This window comes from Equus caballus, chromosome 9, assembly GCF_041296265.1.
Source record: "Equus caballus isolate H_3958 breed thoroughbred chromosome 9, TB-T2T, whole genome shotgun sequence".
In the NCBI taxonomy this organism is placed as follows: domain Eukaryota; kingdom Metazoa; phylum Chordata; class Mammalia; order Perissodactyla; family Equidae; genus Equus; species Equus caballus.
In genome coordinates this window covers 60237366-60256744 of record NC_091692.1, presented here as the reverse complement: position 1 = coordinate 60256744, position 19379 = coordinate 60237366, and the positions used below count along the sequence as shown (strand labels likewise).

At 32.4% G+C, this 19379-nt stretch overlaps 1 protein-coding gene across 22 annotated transcripts in view; it reads right to left on the bottom strand.

The window, feature by feature from the left end:
* Window positions 1–19379, bottom strand: part of VPS13B (vacuolar protein sorting 13 homolog B) — a 777539-nt gene that overhangs the window by 706557 nt on the left and 51603 nt on the right. For all 22 annotated transcript variants that reach the window (XR_011421645.1, XR_011421647.1, XR_011421646.1 and 19 more), the window contains 3 exons: window positions 17044–17211; window positions 10631–10812; window positions 6887–7061 (listed from right to left, as the gene is read on the bottom strand). Coding sequence is in view for 18 of the 22 variants with exons in the window: in XM_005613228.4 (XP_005613285.2) it covers window positions 6887–7061; window positions 10631–10812; window positions 17044–17211 (525 nt within the window). In the remaining 4 variants the exon portion in view is untranslated. The remainder of the gene's footprint in view (window positions 1–6886; window positions 7062–10630; window positions 10813–17043; window positions 17212–19379) is intronic.

Here is a 19379-nt window from a genome sequence, read left to right as displayed (position 1 = left end):
CTCAAAAAAAGAATTAGCCCAAAGGATGAAAGTAAATATTATAATAAAACTATTTTTATATATAGTTAAGAAAAACAATAGTGTTGGGGACTCTTTCTTATTGGGAGGTGACATAAATTAGTATCTTTCCTAGTCTATAGATAAAGAAGTTATAGCAAAGAACTTTTATTTGGTTACAAAATTGCAGACTAAGGATTTAAATTCCAACCACTCATTTCATCTTTGTAAAAACAAACTCCATCAGAATTCCTTAACATTATTCTAATGATACAAACAAAAGAGGCATATGATCATGGAATTTAGGGAAAAAATAACTTTTTAAAAAATTCAAGGTATAAGTGGTCTCTAGTAGATTAAGGCATATCTACTCTTCAGTGATAAATCTATAAACCACATATTCTATTAAATATTATCCTCATTCAGATCCACTTCTAGGTTTTCTGGCTAGAAAAACTTCATAACTTTTTTAATCTTTATGACAGAAGACTCTTGGAACATCCTACACTTACAGGTTACAACACATGGCCATTTACCTTCTTTCGTCTGGTAAGGAAAAGACTTTATAAGTAGAAATTAGAGTAACTGGTACTAAACTATAGTACCAACAGACCTCAGCCATCTTACTTCAAAATAAATTGTAAAGGTTACAAATCCAGAAAATTGTTTACATAATCTTTATATCTTGCTGTTTAACCATAAACATAGAAGATTCTATTGGGGAATAAATAAAGCCTATTATTAACCGTCCCTAGTAAGAGCTCGAATTGGACATGATTAGTGAATATCATCTTGGTTATAAAACAAGAACTCAGGTCACCTCAACCCAAGAAGCAGCGTCCAAGCTGGGTCCATAGAGCTGGACTCTGGACCCCTTGTCTAAATCATTAAAACAGAAGGGGTATCCACTGCTTCATCTTTTGAAACAAAAGAAAGAAACATCACTAAGAGAGGTCTGAGAAACTGATCACTATAATTTATACTTAATATTAATTAAAAAGAGGGGTTTTGATGAAAGATGCTTTAAAAGTTCCAAATCTTTGTTCACTGCCTTGTAAAAAGAATGAACTAGGGCCTGGAAAATAAAAAAGCATTTCCTTGATCTCTGGTCAGAATTTCCTAAAATACTCTTTTCCTTTGGAACAGTGCATCTTAATCTGGGGCCCTTTAATAGAATTCAGGAACTCCATGAATTTCATTGGAAAAATATATGTTAAGTACTTAACTAAAATGTAGCATTCTTTTAATTATGAATGTAGATAACAAACCACAGTTGCATCAGCAGTACCTTCAACTCTAAAACCTACAGAAATCACAAATAAATCAAATAACAGCTGTGAAGCTATCTCAAAATAGCATCTACACACATTACATATACTGTGAAACTATGAGAGCTATTAGAATTCCTGCTATTTCATTATGTAATGTGTTAACATAGAAGCACATATAAAACAAAAATAAAAAAATACATGAAATAATGGTTTTCAGACACTGGATATCAGGCTATGGAGACCAGTGAGTCCAGAGAAATGGAAAACAAGAGAAGTGAGCTCTATGATTGCCCCAGCTTACTCCCTGGAATGAGTTCCTAAGCCACAGCCAAGAAAGAGGGAATCCAAGAAGAGCTCAGCAGACTCCTTATATGAGAAGACAGGAGTGAATCCAGGTAACCTAAGGTGCCTAGAGTTTGCAGGGCAGAGCAGCAAACAAGAAAGACTTGCTCAGAGAGAGCACTCCTGAGATCTGTAGAGGATCCTGCACCAGTCCTCAGCTGAGTATTAATCAGTTTCATGTAAGGAAACTACTGAAGCCATGAAAAGAACCACCACAAAGGAGCAAAGGGACAATCCCTAAGACTCAGAATTTGGAATAGTCTGAGTCCCCACCAGCAAACAAGAAAGAAACCTTTAATTCACAGGGCACCTGGCAAAGTACTCAAAAGGATAATTGTCTCTGTAGTGAGACACAACTGGGCTTAACCTAATGGTTGCTCTGATCCCATCTGAAAAACCTCTAAAGCAAGACAAGTTAATTAAATTGTTTCCAAGTAACTAAACTGTTTGCTAGAATACAAAAACATCCAGCACCCACAAGATAAAATTCACAATGTCTAGCATCGAATTAAAAATTATCAGGCATGTAAAGAAGCAGGAAAATACAACACGGAATAAAGAAAAAAGTTAGTATATAGAAAAAGACCTAGGAATGACACAGTTCATAGCATTAGTAAGGAGGACATAAAACAGCTACAGAAACAAAATGCAATATTCAAGAAAGCATAAACAAGGAGAGATATGACAGATATACATTTTAAAAAATCCAAATTGAAGGTCTAGAGAGGAAAAATACAGTATTCGAGATGAAATATAAACCAGATGGGATTAATAGCAGATTAGATACACAAGATTAGTGAACTTGAATAGAAATAGAAACTATCAAAAATGAAACACAGAAAAGGAAAAAGAAAAAAAAATGAACAGAGCATCAGAGAGCTCTGTTAAACTTCAAGCAGCCTAATATATATGTAATTGGAGTCCCCATAGGAGGAGAGAGAGGAACTGAAAAAGATATTTGAAGAAATAATGCCCCCAACTTTTCTAAGTATATATGAAAACAACCCACAGACCTAAAAACCTTAATGTATTCCAAGCACAAGTAACATGAAGAAAAGACACGAAGGCATATCAAAATTAGGATGCTTAAAATCTTCTACAAAGAGGTTCACAGGGTTTACCAGAGTGTCAAAGGACTCCACAGCACAAACAATAAAAGGTTAAGGATTCCTGCTTTAGAGAGATGATAAAAGTAACTCAGACTTCTCTGGAAGCAAATAGTGGAGCTGCTTCCTCCCTTTTTTAATACACACAAAAAATGACCTTCTTAGATCACAGAAAGCAATAGCCATACAGGAAAAATTTGAAAGTCACCTTTCATCAAAATTTAAAACTTTGGTCAAGAGACACTTATTAAAAAATGAAACAGGCAAGTCACAGACTGGCAAAAAATATTCCCAAAACTTGTATATGACAAAGCACTTGAATTCAGAATATATAAAGAACTACAAATCAGGAATGAAACCAAAAAAAGGTTTAAAAATAGGCAAGTATTTAACATATACTTCACAAAGGTAGATATATTAATAACCACATGAAAAAGTTCGAAATAATTTCTTATCAGGGAAATGCAAATTAAAACCACAATGAGATACCACAACGTGTCTACCAGAATGGCAAAAAGTAACAAAAAGACTGACAACACCAAATGTTGGTAAGGATGTGGAGCAATTAGAACTCTCATACATTATTGATGGGAATGTAAAATGGCACAACCACTTTGGAAAAAAGGAGGAGTAGTTTCTTTAAGAAAAAAAACTAAGCACACAATTCCACTCTTAAGTATTTACCCAAGAGAAAGAATAGCACATGTATACAAGACACTTGTAGAATAATGTTCAAAAGAGCTTTATTCATAATAGCCAAAACTGGAAATAGTCCAAGCATCCATCAATAGGAGAATGGCTAAATAAACTATGGTATATTCATACAATGTACCTAGCAATAAAAAGGAAAGAACTACTGATATATGCAACAACACAGATGAGTCCCCAAAATATTATGCCTTTAGGGCAGCGAAAATACTCTGTATGATACCATAATGATGAATACATGTCATTATACATTTGTCCAAACCCACAGAATGTACAACACCAAGAGTAAGCCATAAACTATGGCCTATGGGTGATAAAGATGTGTCAATGTAGGTTCATCAATTGTAACAAATGTACAACTCTAGAGGGGATGCTGACAATGGGAAAAGGCTATGCATGTGCAAGGGCAGGGAGTATATGCGAAATCTCTGTACCCACCCTTCAATTTTGCTTTGAACCTACAACTGTTCTAAAAAAATAAAGTCTTAAAGTTTAAAAAAATCAAAAGTAAAAAAAAACATTATGCTGGCACTGGCCCCGTGGCCATGTGGTTAATAAGTTCACGCGCTCTGCTTCAAGGCCCAGGGTTCACCGGTTCTGATCCTGAGCACGGACCTACACACCGCTCATCAAGCCATGCTATGGCAGCATCCCACAGAGAAGAACTAGAATGACTTACAACCAGGATATACAACTACATACTGGGGGTTGGGGAGAAAAAAAAAAACAAAGAGGAAGATTGGCAACAGATGTTAGCTTAGGGCCAATCTTCTCCACCAAAACAGCATACCTTAAAAATAAAATAAAATTAATGTTAGCTATTAATATAAAAAGAAAAAAATATTATGCTTAATGAAAGAATCCTTTCACAAGAAGTACATACTGTATGATTCCATTTATATGAAATTCTAGAATCAGCAAAACTAATCTACGGTTTCTACAAAAAATCAGAACAGTGTTTTCCTGAGTGCAAGGAGATGGGGAATGACTGGAAAGGGTCATGAGAGAATTTTTTGAGATGTTAATGATCTATAACTTGATGGTATTTTATATGACACAAGTGCATGCATTTCTCAAAACATGTTGAATAGTATACTTAAGATTTATGCATTTCACTTTGTAAATTTAACCTTCAAAAAAATAAAAAGAACTATTAATAAATATAAACTCCAGTTAACAATATGTTGCTGAACTCCAGGTGAAGTGTACTGATATCTGCAACTTACTTTGAAAAGCATCAAAAACACTGGTTGAACTGATGAAGAGAGAGATGTTAGACGAACAAAAATAGGATAAAGCAAATGTAACAAAGTATAAATTGTAAAATCTAGATGATGAGCATGTGGGTGTCCACTGTATAACACTTTCAACTTTTCTATATACTTAATTTGTCATCTGGAAAAAACTGAATTTAGCACCTTACATGTGCTAGGTTTTGTTTTAGGTATTATATATTGCTTTGTCTCAGGAGTTCATTGCCTAACATGAATTCACTGTCTAACATGATATAAAGGTATGTTTTATACCTACATATGCTTATTAATGTTCCCTAAGCTTTTTTTTAAGGTGAGAAAATTTTTTAATAAGCTATAATTGAAACACTATAAAATTTGGTCTTTATAAACATTTTATTTTTCCTTTTTCTCCCCAAAGCCCCCCCACTACATAGTTGTGAATTTTTAGTTGTGGGTCCTTCTAGTTGCAGCATGTGGGATGCCTCCTCAGCGTGGCCTGATGAGCAGTGCCATGTCTGTGCCCAGGATTTGAACTGGCGAAAACGTGGGCCACCACAGCAGAGCACACGAACTTAACCACAGCCACAGGGCCAACCCCTTTTTTTTTCACTAAAGATTTTTAAATTTGGTCTTCAAAAGTAAAGAATTCAGTGGTTTTTAATATACTTATAAAATTGTGCAACTATCATCACTATCTAATTTTAGAACATTTTCATCACTCCAAAAAGAAAACTTCTACCCACCAGCAGTCACTTCCTATTCCCTCCTCCCTTCTGACACTGGTTACTATTCTACTTTCTGCTTCTACAGAATAGCCTATTTTGGACATTTCATATAAATGGAATCATACAATGAGTTCATTTTTGACTGGATGCTTTCATTTAAGATGTTTTCAAAGTTCATCATGTTGTAGCATATATCAGTATTTCATTCCTTTGTATGGCTGAATAATATTCCAACGTACAAACATACCAGAATTGTTTATCCATTCATCAGCTGACAAACATTTAGCACTTTTCAGTTATTACGAATTATGCTGCCATGAACATTTACATACTAGTTTTCATGTGGACATTTATTATCAATTCTCTTGTATATATACCTAGGAGTGAAACTGCTGGGTCATATAGCAACTCAGGTTCAACTTTTTGAGGACCTAGATTGTTTTCCAATTTACTATACCATTTTACATCCCCAAGCAACACATATGAGTTCCAATTTCTCCAGATCCTTGCCAACACTTGTTACTTTTGTGTCTTTTTGATTTTAGCCATGCAAGTGGCTGTGAAGTGGTATCTCATTGTGGTTTTGATTCACACTCCCCCTCATGACTAACGATTTTGAGCATCTTTTTACATGCTTTTTGGCCATTTGTGTATCTTTTTTGGATAAATGTCTATTCAGGTCTTTTGTCCACTTTTCAATTGGGTTATTTGTTCCTACATTTTAAATGCCCTTCTCTAAAGACTCTATGGAAATTCTCCTCTCCAAATTCTTCCTGAATCTCAGGCCCAATGACAAGTCAAAGTCAATCATTCCTTTCATCATCTTTCTACTTCAGATCATTCACATCTATTTAATCAAATATCCTATCATTCTACCATACATCATAATTAATTAACTGTTCACATCTCTGTCCATTCCATTGTATCTCAAGATTTTATGGAAAGAAAACACATCTTTTTATCTCTTAATTTTCCCACAATACCAACAGTACTGTCTTAAATACAGTAGGCTTTAGTAAAAGTACAATGAATTGAGCAACTGAAGTTAACCAACCAGGTATCCTTCAATGAAGCATATAGTTAATTAGTTAAGTATAATTAATTATAGTTGTTAATTAAAATTACATATAATAAAGTATTAAGTACACATAATTCAATTAATTAGTTATAATAACTCAGTGATGCTTTGCAGAAAAATTACCAAAAGTATAATTTACCAGGAAATCTTGAGGTTACACTCCCTCAATGTTTATATAACATACATTCTGAACATTTATACCTACTAGTAATATTATTTTTCACATGCACAAAAAAGAATATCAGAATAGTATCCAGCATGTAGAAAATAAAAAAATCAAAGTAGCATCAAACAACCAAAATAAAATCATCCCATCACATTAGAATACTGCAAAACTAAATCTAATCTGTTTTTTTAATTTTCACAATGGTGAAAATACTTTATAAGAACAATAGTTCTAAAATAAAGTTTTTGTTATATTTACCTGTAATGTTTCCTAACATATCTTTATTGTGACAGGGAGGATCTTCTGTTTCTCCATCTTTACAGTTGCCTATTTCACCATAGTAAAGAGCAATCCCAAGCTGCATAATACGGATAAACATAGGCAGCTGTTGATCTGTGATAGAAAGTTTCAAACTCTCTACTAATGTATGAATCTGTATTTTGAAAAAACAAAAACATGAACAAAAGCATGTTCAAAGACAGTACCTTTTAACACAAGTAGAGAAATGTTAAAAGTTTTAAAATGGAATAAAACAGTAATGTCCCAAACATTCCTAATATTTAAGCCAAAATAATAGTTTACTCTAAAATCTTAAGAATTAAAATAAATTTTGCTATGATGATCAACAAACTTTAGAGAGAAATTATACTAAGCCAAATTATACAAATGCAAACAGAAACAATAATGAAAAGATATAGTCACACCAAATCTCTAGGCAACCTTTCCATAAAGTTATGTAACCTAAATACCCACTCTATAACATTAAGAATATGATAGTATTCACCCACAAAGCAGAAAGATCTCTGTCACAACCAAGAATAAAGTTTCATGATGTCATTTTAGTAAAACTTTAATCACTATTTCCAGCTTTACTAAACAAAAAGAATACATACACATCCTAAAAACATATGTTAAGTGGGAAATTACTAACATTATAACTATGGAAGTATGGGAATAATAAACTTTTTATTGTCAAATATGGAAAACCACATGGAATATATGTTCAGGAAAGTTTTTAAAACAAATTTTAAATAAAAGATTTAAACATGTCATAAAATTTATAACACGAATCAATAATAAGAAAGAAGTAAGATTAACTACTAGCAAATAGGATACATAGCAGGCAATCAAAGTTCTCCTTACAGAAAGAGACATCAATGGAATATAAACACAGCCTCAATGTAATGTTTTCCTGCTGTTATATAAACATGGAATAAAACCAATTAAGCCATAAAGTCAAGTGTCTTGGAAGGTTTATTTTGACTATCTGGTATTTGAGTGTCTATGAAACACGAAAAAGAAGTAATGGCAGTCATCATATTTTTAGGGTTAAAGGCACAAAAAGTTGTATTTGAAGGGGAAGAAAGTTATATTGTGGGGAAAGGGTGTAAAATGCCATAATCAAATATGAATACAGGTTTCCTAAAAGTGACATAAAAATCATACACTAAATAGACCGTGAAGAGGTAAGAAAATTGGAGGAGGAAGGAAGTGAGGGAAGGAGTGTGCAGTGCAAGCTTACCAAGCTCTTCTTAACTTGAGATTTCTCTGCCACATCCTTTTAAATATTGTGTGGCACCAAAAGTACCAGTAATAAACAGTCTTAGCAAAACCAATGACAAAGAATCAACCCTTTATATATATACACACATACATATATATAAAATTATATACACAAACACATACATATCTTTAAAATGTATGATAGTTTTATATATGATATATATATATGTATGTATATCTACAATACCTTTAAAATAAGATTAATTCCCAACAGAACAATGGGCAAAGAACCTGAATGGATTTTTCAAAGAAAAAATGGCCAGTAAACATATTTTCAAAAATCTAACTTCACTAATAAGCAACAAAGTGTTAACTAAAATATATACAATCGTGTCAGTTAACAACGGAGATACAGTCTGAGAGATGCATCATTAGGGTGATTTCATCCTATGTGACCGTCATAGAGTGTACTTACACAAACCCAGATGGCATAGCCTGCAATGGACCTAGGTTAATGGTAGTAATCTCAGGGGACCACGGTATAAGTGGTTCATTGCTGACTGAAACATCATGATGCAGCACATGATTGCATTATATTTCGCTCAACGAGTTGGCAATTTTTTGAACACGATCCTATTTAAGGATAGGAAGAATATAATACAGGCACTCCCCTAAATGTTCATGAGCAAGTACACTGGTTAAAATTTTCTGGAACCAATTCTGCAATACAGATCACAGGCCTTAAAAAAGTTTAAACACACTAATAAAAAATTTGCAATTACAAAAATCTTTCCTAAGGAATTAACCAGAGATATGGTCAAAGATTTATATGCAGACTTTCATTCCTCTGAAAAACTGTAAAAAAAAAAAAAAAAAAGGAAATTTTCAAAAATAGGGGAAATATGAAATAAATTATGTACCCATGTGATCTATATCTCAGATGACACAATCTCTAAGACATGTTTATTTCTCACAAAAGATAGAAAATTATAAAAAGCCTACCTAAATATAAATAAATAAATTCAAAAATCCCACTTAGACGAACATACTTGACAGTTTGCTTAAACAAATAATTACGGTATCTGGAACATTTTGGGAAATTCCCTGCCTTTAAGGCAATCAATGAGGTTAACCATGTCCATTTAGTACATATTTTCTAGGACTAGGAGTTGAAAGAAAGATAAGTCTATCTCAAAATGGCAAATCTTACATCACAACGGTATTAATAAAAAAACTTAAAATTGGTTTTCAGTTGAACATAATGGTATCTTATATTTGGTGATTACCAGAGTCAAAAACCATAAGTCAACAAGCTTATTTATATTAAGGTGCTTTTTACAATGAAATGTCACAGCTAATCAATTTTAAGAACACAAACCTATAAGACAACACTAAGTTTTCAAGTTCATTTATTTTTACTTTCCTCTAATTTAGCCACATCCTAGAACGTATAATTAAATTTATACTACTGATCAATATGATTATTTTATATAGTAAGGCTTAAATGTGTCCATTACTTGTTTTCAAAATATATCTTGAACTTACCCTTAACATTCCTCAACTTTACTAGCAGATTCAGAGCTAAAGAAGGAAAGCAAGCCCATTATCCTGAGACAGAGGCATCAATATTGTTGAATTAATACTCTTCCATGCTTATCTTTGCCAATTCAAAGCTAATTCAAACAGCCACAGTAGCCAATATCAGTGTTAGGGCCAACTTTTCTATTACAGAACGTTAGTATTGAAAGTATGTAATTCAACAATAAAAATTCATTCTGCATTAAAAGTTATTTAACAAGACTGCAAGTGACTGTGTGAATTCTTTTTCAAAGATAGATGTTTAGAAAACTGTTATGTAATAAAGAACACAAGATTTACACTTAGAGACTAACTTTACACACTGAAAATATATACCAATACCTTGGAGAACAACAAATTTTCACATGTATCAAAAGACATTACCTGAAAAACTCCCATGGTCTAAGATTTTAAGTGCATTTTGAAACCACAGATCAAAAGTTAAAATTTCCTGAACCAATACACTAAGATATTAGGTTAGCAAATTAAGCCTTAAAAAGTTATCTAAGAAACAGAAGGGACAATAACTATAGTTATCAGATCATGCTAAACAAATTACAAGGGTTAAAATATAGATGGATATTCAGTCCACTGTGGGTATAAATATACTTTTTTATATGATCTCTTCTAATCACTTGAAGAAAAAAAAACACTAATAAACAGTTGGACAAACTAAAAAGGAAACTACAGTCACAGAAAAAAACAGTTGTCCCAAAAATATCTCTACTAGAATACATAAGTTATAAATATAATAATAAACACAGTACAAGTTGTAAATATAAATAAAACCTTTTTATAAAAACTAACGGTATATATATCTGAGGTTATGTCTTCTTTGTTTTTAATAATGATTAGCATACACAAGAGCCAATAAACAAAATAGAGACACGAAACTCAACTACTAGAAAAAGAAACACCTACTTTAATAACAGACGGCATCTTGGAATTTAGGTTATCATACGTAAAATGCAGACGAGTTCTGAAGGAACATTTGTACAATAAAGGATCTTGGTAAAATTCTATTTTACCACTAGCATTTCGTTTATCAAGGCAAACTGTACAGTCGGAAAAATTGATAACCTTTCTCAGCACCAGATCAGTTGCTAAAAAGAAAAGAAAAACATTTTAAGTAAAAAGTAAAGTTAGAGAAAAAAGGCAACTATTATTTATTAGTACAAAAATTAATAGAAACAATAACAAAAATAAGATTAATAGAGCATTTAATACATGATGCTGGAACCTAAGCAGAGAACTTCTCATTGATTATATCATTTAAATCTTCCAACAACCTTATGAAATAGACACCATAATTCCCATTTTATGTATGAAGAATCAAATAGAAGCCAAAGAAATGAAGTAGTTTGCCCTCAATTTGGTTGACACCTACCTACAGATTTAAGACAAACTTTATGAAAAATTTCACAACATTTTGCTCTGCAAGGAGATATTAAATAACAATAAAATGAAATTCTTGAGAAACCAAATTAAAAATAACATTATGAGTAATCGTCACTCATTTAATATTTATTTTACACTAAAAAACTTACTGCTACTCTCTAAACCTGCACTCTCCAATATGGTAGTCACCTGTGATATGTAGCTACTTAATATTATATATGAATTAATTAAAATTATATAAAAATAGAATTTCAGGTCCTTGGTTGCAATAGCCACATTTCAACCGCTCAATAGCCATATGTGGCTAGTGGCTATAGTACTGGACAGTAAATAAAACATTTCCATCACTGCAGAAAATTCAAGTGGACAGCACTGCTCTAAATGAAAAACTAATGAAGAAAGTACCAAATTAACAATAACAGTATAAAGTTTGGTGGGTTTTTTTTTCCTTCTTCTCCCCAAAGACCCCCGATACACAGTTGTATATTCTGGTTGTGAGTGCCTCTGGTTGTGCCATGTGGGACGCCACCTCAGCATGGCTTGATGAGCAGTGCCATGCCGGCGCCCAGGATCCGAACTGGTGAAACCCTGGGCCGCCGAAGCAGAGCACGCGAACTTAACCACTCGGCCGTGGGGCCAGCCCTTGAAGTTTGTTTTTAAGATAAGAATAAAAATGCTAGTAAAGTAGCAAACTAGAAAATGAGATCTTTAGCAAATGAGTAGTCTTATTCCTAACTAATAAGCAATTTCTAGGTAAATAACAGGCCCAAATATACTTGGTCAGTGATTTTAAGTTATCAGCTACCCACATGTTATGGCCATGGGAATCTTCAAATCAATAACATACGCTTTAACCCATTCTTTGATAACACTATTTCTGAGTATATCCTGGCAACCTCTAATTAATTCAACCTTAATTTTCGTTTTTTGCATTTGAGTTTTTAAGTAGTAAAAATTAAAGCATATGTACATGTGTGGAAACAGTAAAGTTTTATTAGCAAAAAAGTTTCAAATTTCTTACTGGAAAAAATACACAAACTTACCATATTATTTCATTTTACACAGTATATAAACAAATGATTTAGCTACTGATATTATATAGATGTACACAAGTTAAAGAAATTATAATAGTAGGACTAGAAATGAAAAAAACCCACTAGATGCTTCCTTACCTCTCTTTATGATAATGTTATAATTTACTGAGTATTTGCTATTAGACACTACACTAAGTCTTTTACTTCCATGATCTCTTATAATATTTATATGGCTCTGTTTAAAAGATGTGAAAACTAAGGCACAGTAAGGGTGAATAATCTTTCTAATGTTAGACAGTTTATAAAGAACAGAGTTGTAATTCAAATTCTATCAGCCTTACTCCAGAGTGCATGTTCTTAGTCATTATGCTACAAACATAAAGCAGTCATATTTTAAGGAAATTCTGGAAAATTATTATTCGGTAAGAGAGAAAATTATTAAGCTTTGAAAACATTTTTTCTTAAAAACTATTATAACAGCAATTACCTTTTAAAAACTTACAAAGTGAATTCTAGTTCTGGTACTTACTTTAAATAATGTGCTGCAATTTAATCTATTAAATGGGGATAATAATTATCTCTACCTAACAAGCACTCTGGAAAATGATTTGCCATTATTTTGAAAGTGTGAACATTTGCATATCTTCCTATCTAACAAACCCACTCCTAAGCATATGTCCTAGAAAAACACTTACACTATCACAATCTTTGATTTCAAAATATACTGCAAACCTATAGTAATCAAAACAGCATGGTACTGGCACAAAAACAGAAACACAGATCAATGGAACAGAATTAAGAGCCCAGAAAAAAACCCACACATCTATGGACAGCTAATTTTCAACAAGGGAGCCAAGAATATACAATGGAAAAAGGAAAGTCTCTCCAATAAACGGTGTTGGGAAAGCTGGACAGCCACATGCAAAAGAATGAAAGTAGGCCATTATCTTACACCATACACAAAAATTAACTCAAAATAGATTAAAGACTTGAATTTAAGACCTGAAACCAAGAAACTTCTAGAAGAAAACATAGGCAGTATGCTCTTCAACATCAGTCTTAGCAGCATATTTTCAAATACCATGTCTGCCCGGGCAAGGGACACAATAGAAAAAAACAAACAAATGAGACTACATCAAACTGAAAAGCTTCTGCACAGCAAAGGAAATCATCAACAAAACAAAAAGACAACCTAACAACTGGGAGATGATATTTGCAAACCATATATCTGATAAGGGGTTAATATCCAAAATATACGAAGAACTCATACATCTCAACAACAACAAAAACCTAACTCAATTAAAAAGCGGACAAAAGATCTGAACAGACATTTCTCCACAGAAAATATACAGATGGCCAACAAGCACATCACTAATTATCAGGAAAATGCAAATCAAAACTACAATCAGATATCACCTCACACCTGCCCATGAGAATGGTTATAATTAACAAGACAGTAAACAAGTGTTGGAGAGGATGTGGAAAAAAGGGAACTTTCATACACTATTGGTGGAAGCACAAACTGGTGCAGCCACTATGGAAAATGGTATGGAAATTCCTCAAAAAATTAAGAATAGAACTACCATATGATCCAGATATTCCACTGCTGGGTATTTACCCAAAGAACATGAAAACACAGATGTATAAACATATACACACCCCTATGTTCATTGCAGCATTATTCACAATAGCCAAGACTTGGAAGCAACCTAGGTGTCCATCAAGGGACGAATGGATAAAGAAGATGAGGTATATATACACAATGGAATACTACTCAGCCATAAAAATCGATGAAATCTGGCCATTTGTGACAACATGGATGGACCTTGTGGATATTATGCCAAGCAAAATCAGTCAGAGGGAGAAAGTCAAATACCATATGATCTCATTCATAAACAGAAGATAACAACAACAACAAACAAACACATAGAGACAGAGATTGGATTGGTGGTTACCAGAGGGGAGGAGGAGAGGGAGGAGGGTGAAAGGGGGTGATTAGGCACACGTGTATGGTGATAGACGGTAATTAGTTTTTGGGTGGTGAACATGATGTAATCTACACAGGAACTGAAATATAATGATGTTCACCTGAAATTTATATAATGTTATAAACCAATCTTACCACAACAAAAATAAAATTAATTTAAAAAGCACACATACACATCAAAAGATATGTACAAAAAGATTCACAACAGCACTGTTTGTAATAGTAAAAATCTGGAAACATCCCAAATACCCATCATCAGGAGAATAGATAAGTTTTGGCATATTTAAACAGTATAATATTATTCATAAGTAAAACTCAGTGATCTACAACTACATGCAACAATATGGAAAAATATTAAAAGCATAATATTGATTGAAAACAGCAAATCAAAATCAAATCAAAAATCAAAAGACAACATAGAGAATACTATTTTTATAAAGCTCAAAAGCATATGTAGCTAAATATATTATTTATGTATACATTCACACTTGATAAAACTTTTTTATTGAGGTAAAATTCACGTAACATAAAATAACCAATTTAAAGTGTACAACAGAGTGGAATTTAATACACTGACACTGTGTAACCATTACCACAACCAACTTAAAACTTTCTCATCACTCAAAAAAGAAACTTCATATTCTTTAGCTATACCCCTCCATTCCCCTCATTGCCTTCTCCCTTCCCCAGTTCCTAAGCAATCACTAATCTACTTTCTGTCTGTGAAGATTTGCCTATTCTGCACAATTCATATAAATGGAATCATACAATATACACCTTCTGTGTCTAGCTTCTTTCACTCAGCTAATGTTTTCAAGGTTTATCCATGTTGTAGCATGTATCAGTACCTCATTCCCTTTTAGAGTACAACTTTTCTTTCAGCAATTGAATAACAAACAACATTTAATATAATAGTTCATTCTAAGAGGAAACAAGAAGATGGGATACGAAAAAGCACATTGATGACAGTAAACTACTAATAATGTTCCAGGTACTCAGAGGGTTGTTTTCTAACAAATATATCTTACAAAACTCCCTTTGTAAATATCAAATGTTGCATTAAAATTTAATAAAAGGGAAAACAGTCTCTACCTCAGAACGTTAAAGTATTAAAAGAAGATAATTAACATAAAAAACATAGCATCAGGCCCAGCAGTTAACAAGTACTCAATAAATGGAAGATACTATTTTTTGCTGTCTTTATTACTACTATCATCATGAGCTTTCATGTGCTATAATACTGGATTCTCATAAATACATTGATAGGTTGGCAGTAATAATAATTCACATATGACTCACCCAAGGTTGCACTAGGTTAATGGTAGAGGAAAAATTCGAACCAAGATCCCTTAACTCTGAATCCAAGACTCTTTCTAATTTTACTATGAATAATTTCCCAAAATATTATACAGTACTTCTACATTAACACTATAAATAAAATTCCTTCCCCTAAAATGTCAACTTATTTTATTGGATTTTTTTTAAAGATTGGCACCTGAACTAACATCTGTTGCCAATCCTCCTCTCTCCCCCTCTTCCTCCTCCTTAATTTCACTTTGCTTTCTTTTAACTAGACTTAACATTAGTAAGTAAATATACGACTAAATGAATGAGAAAGATTATCACTTTATGAGAATGTGACAAAATGAATGTAAATGACAATAATAGCTGCTCATTTTCTGAGCAATGACTATGTACAGGACACTTTTATAAGTTCTTTCAATGCATTAATATATTTAATAAAATAATTCTATAAGGTAGCTCCTATTTTATCCCTATTTTACAAATGAAGAAACTGAGAAACAGTGAAGTGAAGTAACTCACATCTCCACTAAGTGGGAGAGCCAGGATTCAAACTCAGGTAGTCTAATTTTAGTGCTAGCACTTTTAGCAAATACTACCATGACAAACCACAGATAAAAGGTGCTCAAAATAGTCTTCTTGCTATATTTTCCAAAAATATCTACTCCTTACTCTATCAGAACATGTATCAACAAACGTTATGACTTATTTAATATCTCTTCTAACAAAACTAAGAAGCAGTGTCTATTTCTTTCACAGCTGCATTTTCAATGCTTAGCACAGTGCCTACCATATAGAACATAATAAAATAGTAATAAATAAACGGTAGCTATTAAAATTATATTACTACTTAACAGTTCTTTTAATATAAGCAGAATGAGAATGCAGTATGTAATAGTTAAGAGAGGTTCAGGATTACCCAAAAGTCCCAAATACATTCTAGGATATACGAACCTAAATCAGATATACTGTTTTGCCATTGCTGAGCTATGCAAAAGCAACATGTTCCCTTTCCTCTTTCAAAAACATTAAAAATCTTAACTAAATATTACTTAATTTTTATTGCTACAATCCATAATATCGTGAAATATTATATATCACATTTGACACAACCATGTGATATATAAGAAAGAATAAAAATAAAGAATGTGAGGGGCTGGCCCCGTGGCCGAGTGGTTAAGTTCGCGCGCTCCGCTGCAGGCAGCCCAGTGTTTCGTTGGTTCGAATCCTGGGCGCGGACATGGCACTGCTCATCAGACCACGGTGAGGCAGCGTCCCACATGTCACAACTAGAAGAACCCACAACAAAGAATACACAACTATGTACCGGGGGGCTTTGGGGAGAAAAAGGAAAAAATAAAATCTTTAAAAAATAAAAATAAAAAAAAAAATAAAGAATGTGAAGAAAGAAGTCTGGGATTTCTTAATCTGAGGGTCTACTAACCTACTGTAATTGTGCGCTACATTTTATATACGTGCATTTTTCCAGGCTGAAAGCTTTATAAAGGTTTCATGAGATTTATCAAAGAGCCAGTTGGCCCAAAAAAGGTTTAGAATCCAAGACAAACGTTTCAATAATGGAAAAATCTATACTATTCTTGACATTTACTCACCAGAAATATCCATAAATGCACGATCCCATAATTCACCGACTGTATAGCATTCTGCAGAAGTGATGTTGACTGAAAGAACAATATCATCTTCAACGTATTTTAATATGAGATTATTTATAACAATATTTACATTATTTACAACTCTTCTAATCAGACTCTGCACATAACCTACAAAATAGAAAAAAAATTCAATTAGCCACAAGTCTGTCAATACATAATTATTTCTTAAAAAGTTACTGAACATTTTATGATGTTCATGTATGTGAACAATGTATGATGTTCAATGTATGTGAAAGGTATATATTATTTAGCATATTTTGCAAAGACGAAACTAAGATTCAGATAGATAAATAGGCTTGCCAAAGTGACAAAGCTAATAAGTAGCAGATCTAGCCCAACAAAAACCATTACCAAGAACTTCTATATAATGAAGTGTTCATGTACTAAGAGAAACCATAAAGACCTTACCTTTTTAATAACATAATACTAGATCCCATTCAATGATTATCCTATACTATAAGTACTTTGTCTGGTTTCTGCCTATTTTCTAAACATTTTCCCAAATGAAACAATGTTACTATATGCTGATTATACAATATATTAGAAAAATAGCTTCTTTAAGCTTCTTTTTGAACCAGCTGCCATCTTCTCTTCCTACTTTAAATAGCCATAAAAATATTCAAAAGTTAGGCCTAGAGGAAGAAAGATAGGAGAAACGTGACCATCATAATGGATACAACTATGTCCACTTACTAATATATAATCCTGAAACAGGGTAGAGGAGAGAATATGAATGAGAAAGATATGTAGACAGAAAGAATTAAAGAAGAGGCAAACAACACAATGAAGAAGACAGGAAAAAAAAGTATGAAAGGAAAGAGAACAGTTTTATAAAAGCATAAGGAGAACACAGGAAATAAGAAAGACAGAAATAATTATTTTTTTTAAAAAACTCAAAACAAGAAAAGTAATTAGTGAACACTACTTTTCTCCATAGCTTGCCTAGAATCACCAAAAATTTTCTTTTAATTTCATGCTACTATAGAATACTCTGTAATCTCAGAAGTTTGTCACATAATAAATGTGTATATAGATACATTATTGAGGAATTTAATTGAAAATATAAGTAAAACTAAACACAAACAGCATTAAAAAAGATATGAGAGAAAAAGATTAAAAACTCCACTTTATTCAAATGCATTTTCCACTATAAAACCTATTTAAAAACTAAAACTTTAGCTATCTCATGAAATAACAATCTGCTTGTATTCTTTAAACCAGAATTTTACTGGACAACACAGAATCAACTTCTGTCAGCAACTGACATTGTTAACACCTACACTAAAGCCTGCTAGGAGAAAGCTTATTTAAATCTCTTCAATCATACCGTGTTTGCAAAAACCAACCCTTTCCTTCATTCCCAAGGGATACAAATAGGAAAGAAACATAAAACAACTAAATTCAAGTTTTTCTCATATATGGAAACTATTAGCAACTTTGAGAGTGCCAATTTATCATATGCTATAAAATTAACATGCAAAATATCAATAAATTTAAGGTAACAAATATTCTTACGAGAGTAGATGCTAAAATAATGCTTAAACTTCCACAAGAAATTTTAAGTATCAAAATTTTCAAACTTAGAATGTATATTCCTCATACATGCTATTATTACTCAATTCAGATCTTAAAAATAAAAATAAACATCCCGTTTCTAAGAAGCAACATGACTAATATTGGTTTTCCTATTTCTGAAAAACCTGTCACCAATAGGGAATTCATTAAAAACCTCTTAAGAGTTCATGAGTTTTTATTATCTTCAAAATAAAAAATAAACTCTCAAAGATAGAACTGGAGAAAAGCTATAATACAAAGTAATAGAAACATAATACTGTAAATGTATATTAACTGACAAAACAATGGATTTTTCATCTTTTTAATATTTTCCTTCAATTTCTCATTATAAAACTGACATGCCAGCTGAGATGAATCAGTCAATTCACCAAAATAAAAGAATCAAAAACATAAAAGAACTACTCCTATAAGAAGACTATTTATGTTTCCTTATTAAAAATTCAATGCCAAAGTAACAATGACTAACCAATGGAATAAATAAATGATACACTATCTCTTTAATCCCTCATAATGATTTAGTTCTAAGTGAGCTACAGAAGAGTGTCAAACAGCATATCAAATAGTTCTCATTCACTCCAAATTTAGAGATTCTCTGAGAGTATGTTCAAAGGACATAACAGTAACCCAGTCTATTCCACAAGCATCTGCAATTGCAAGGTCACTCTGGGCATAAGAACCTAGAAGATGTCATATTAGATAAC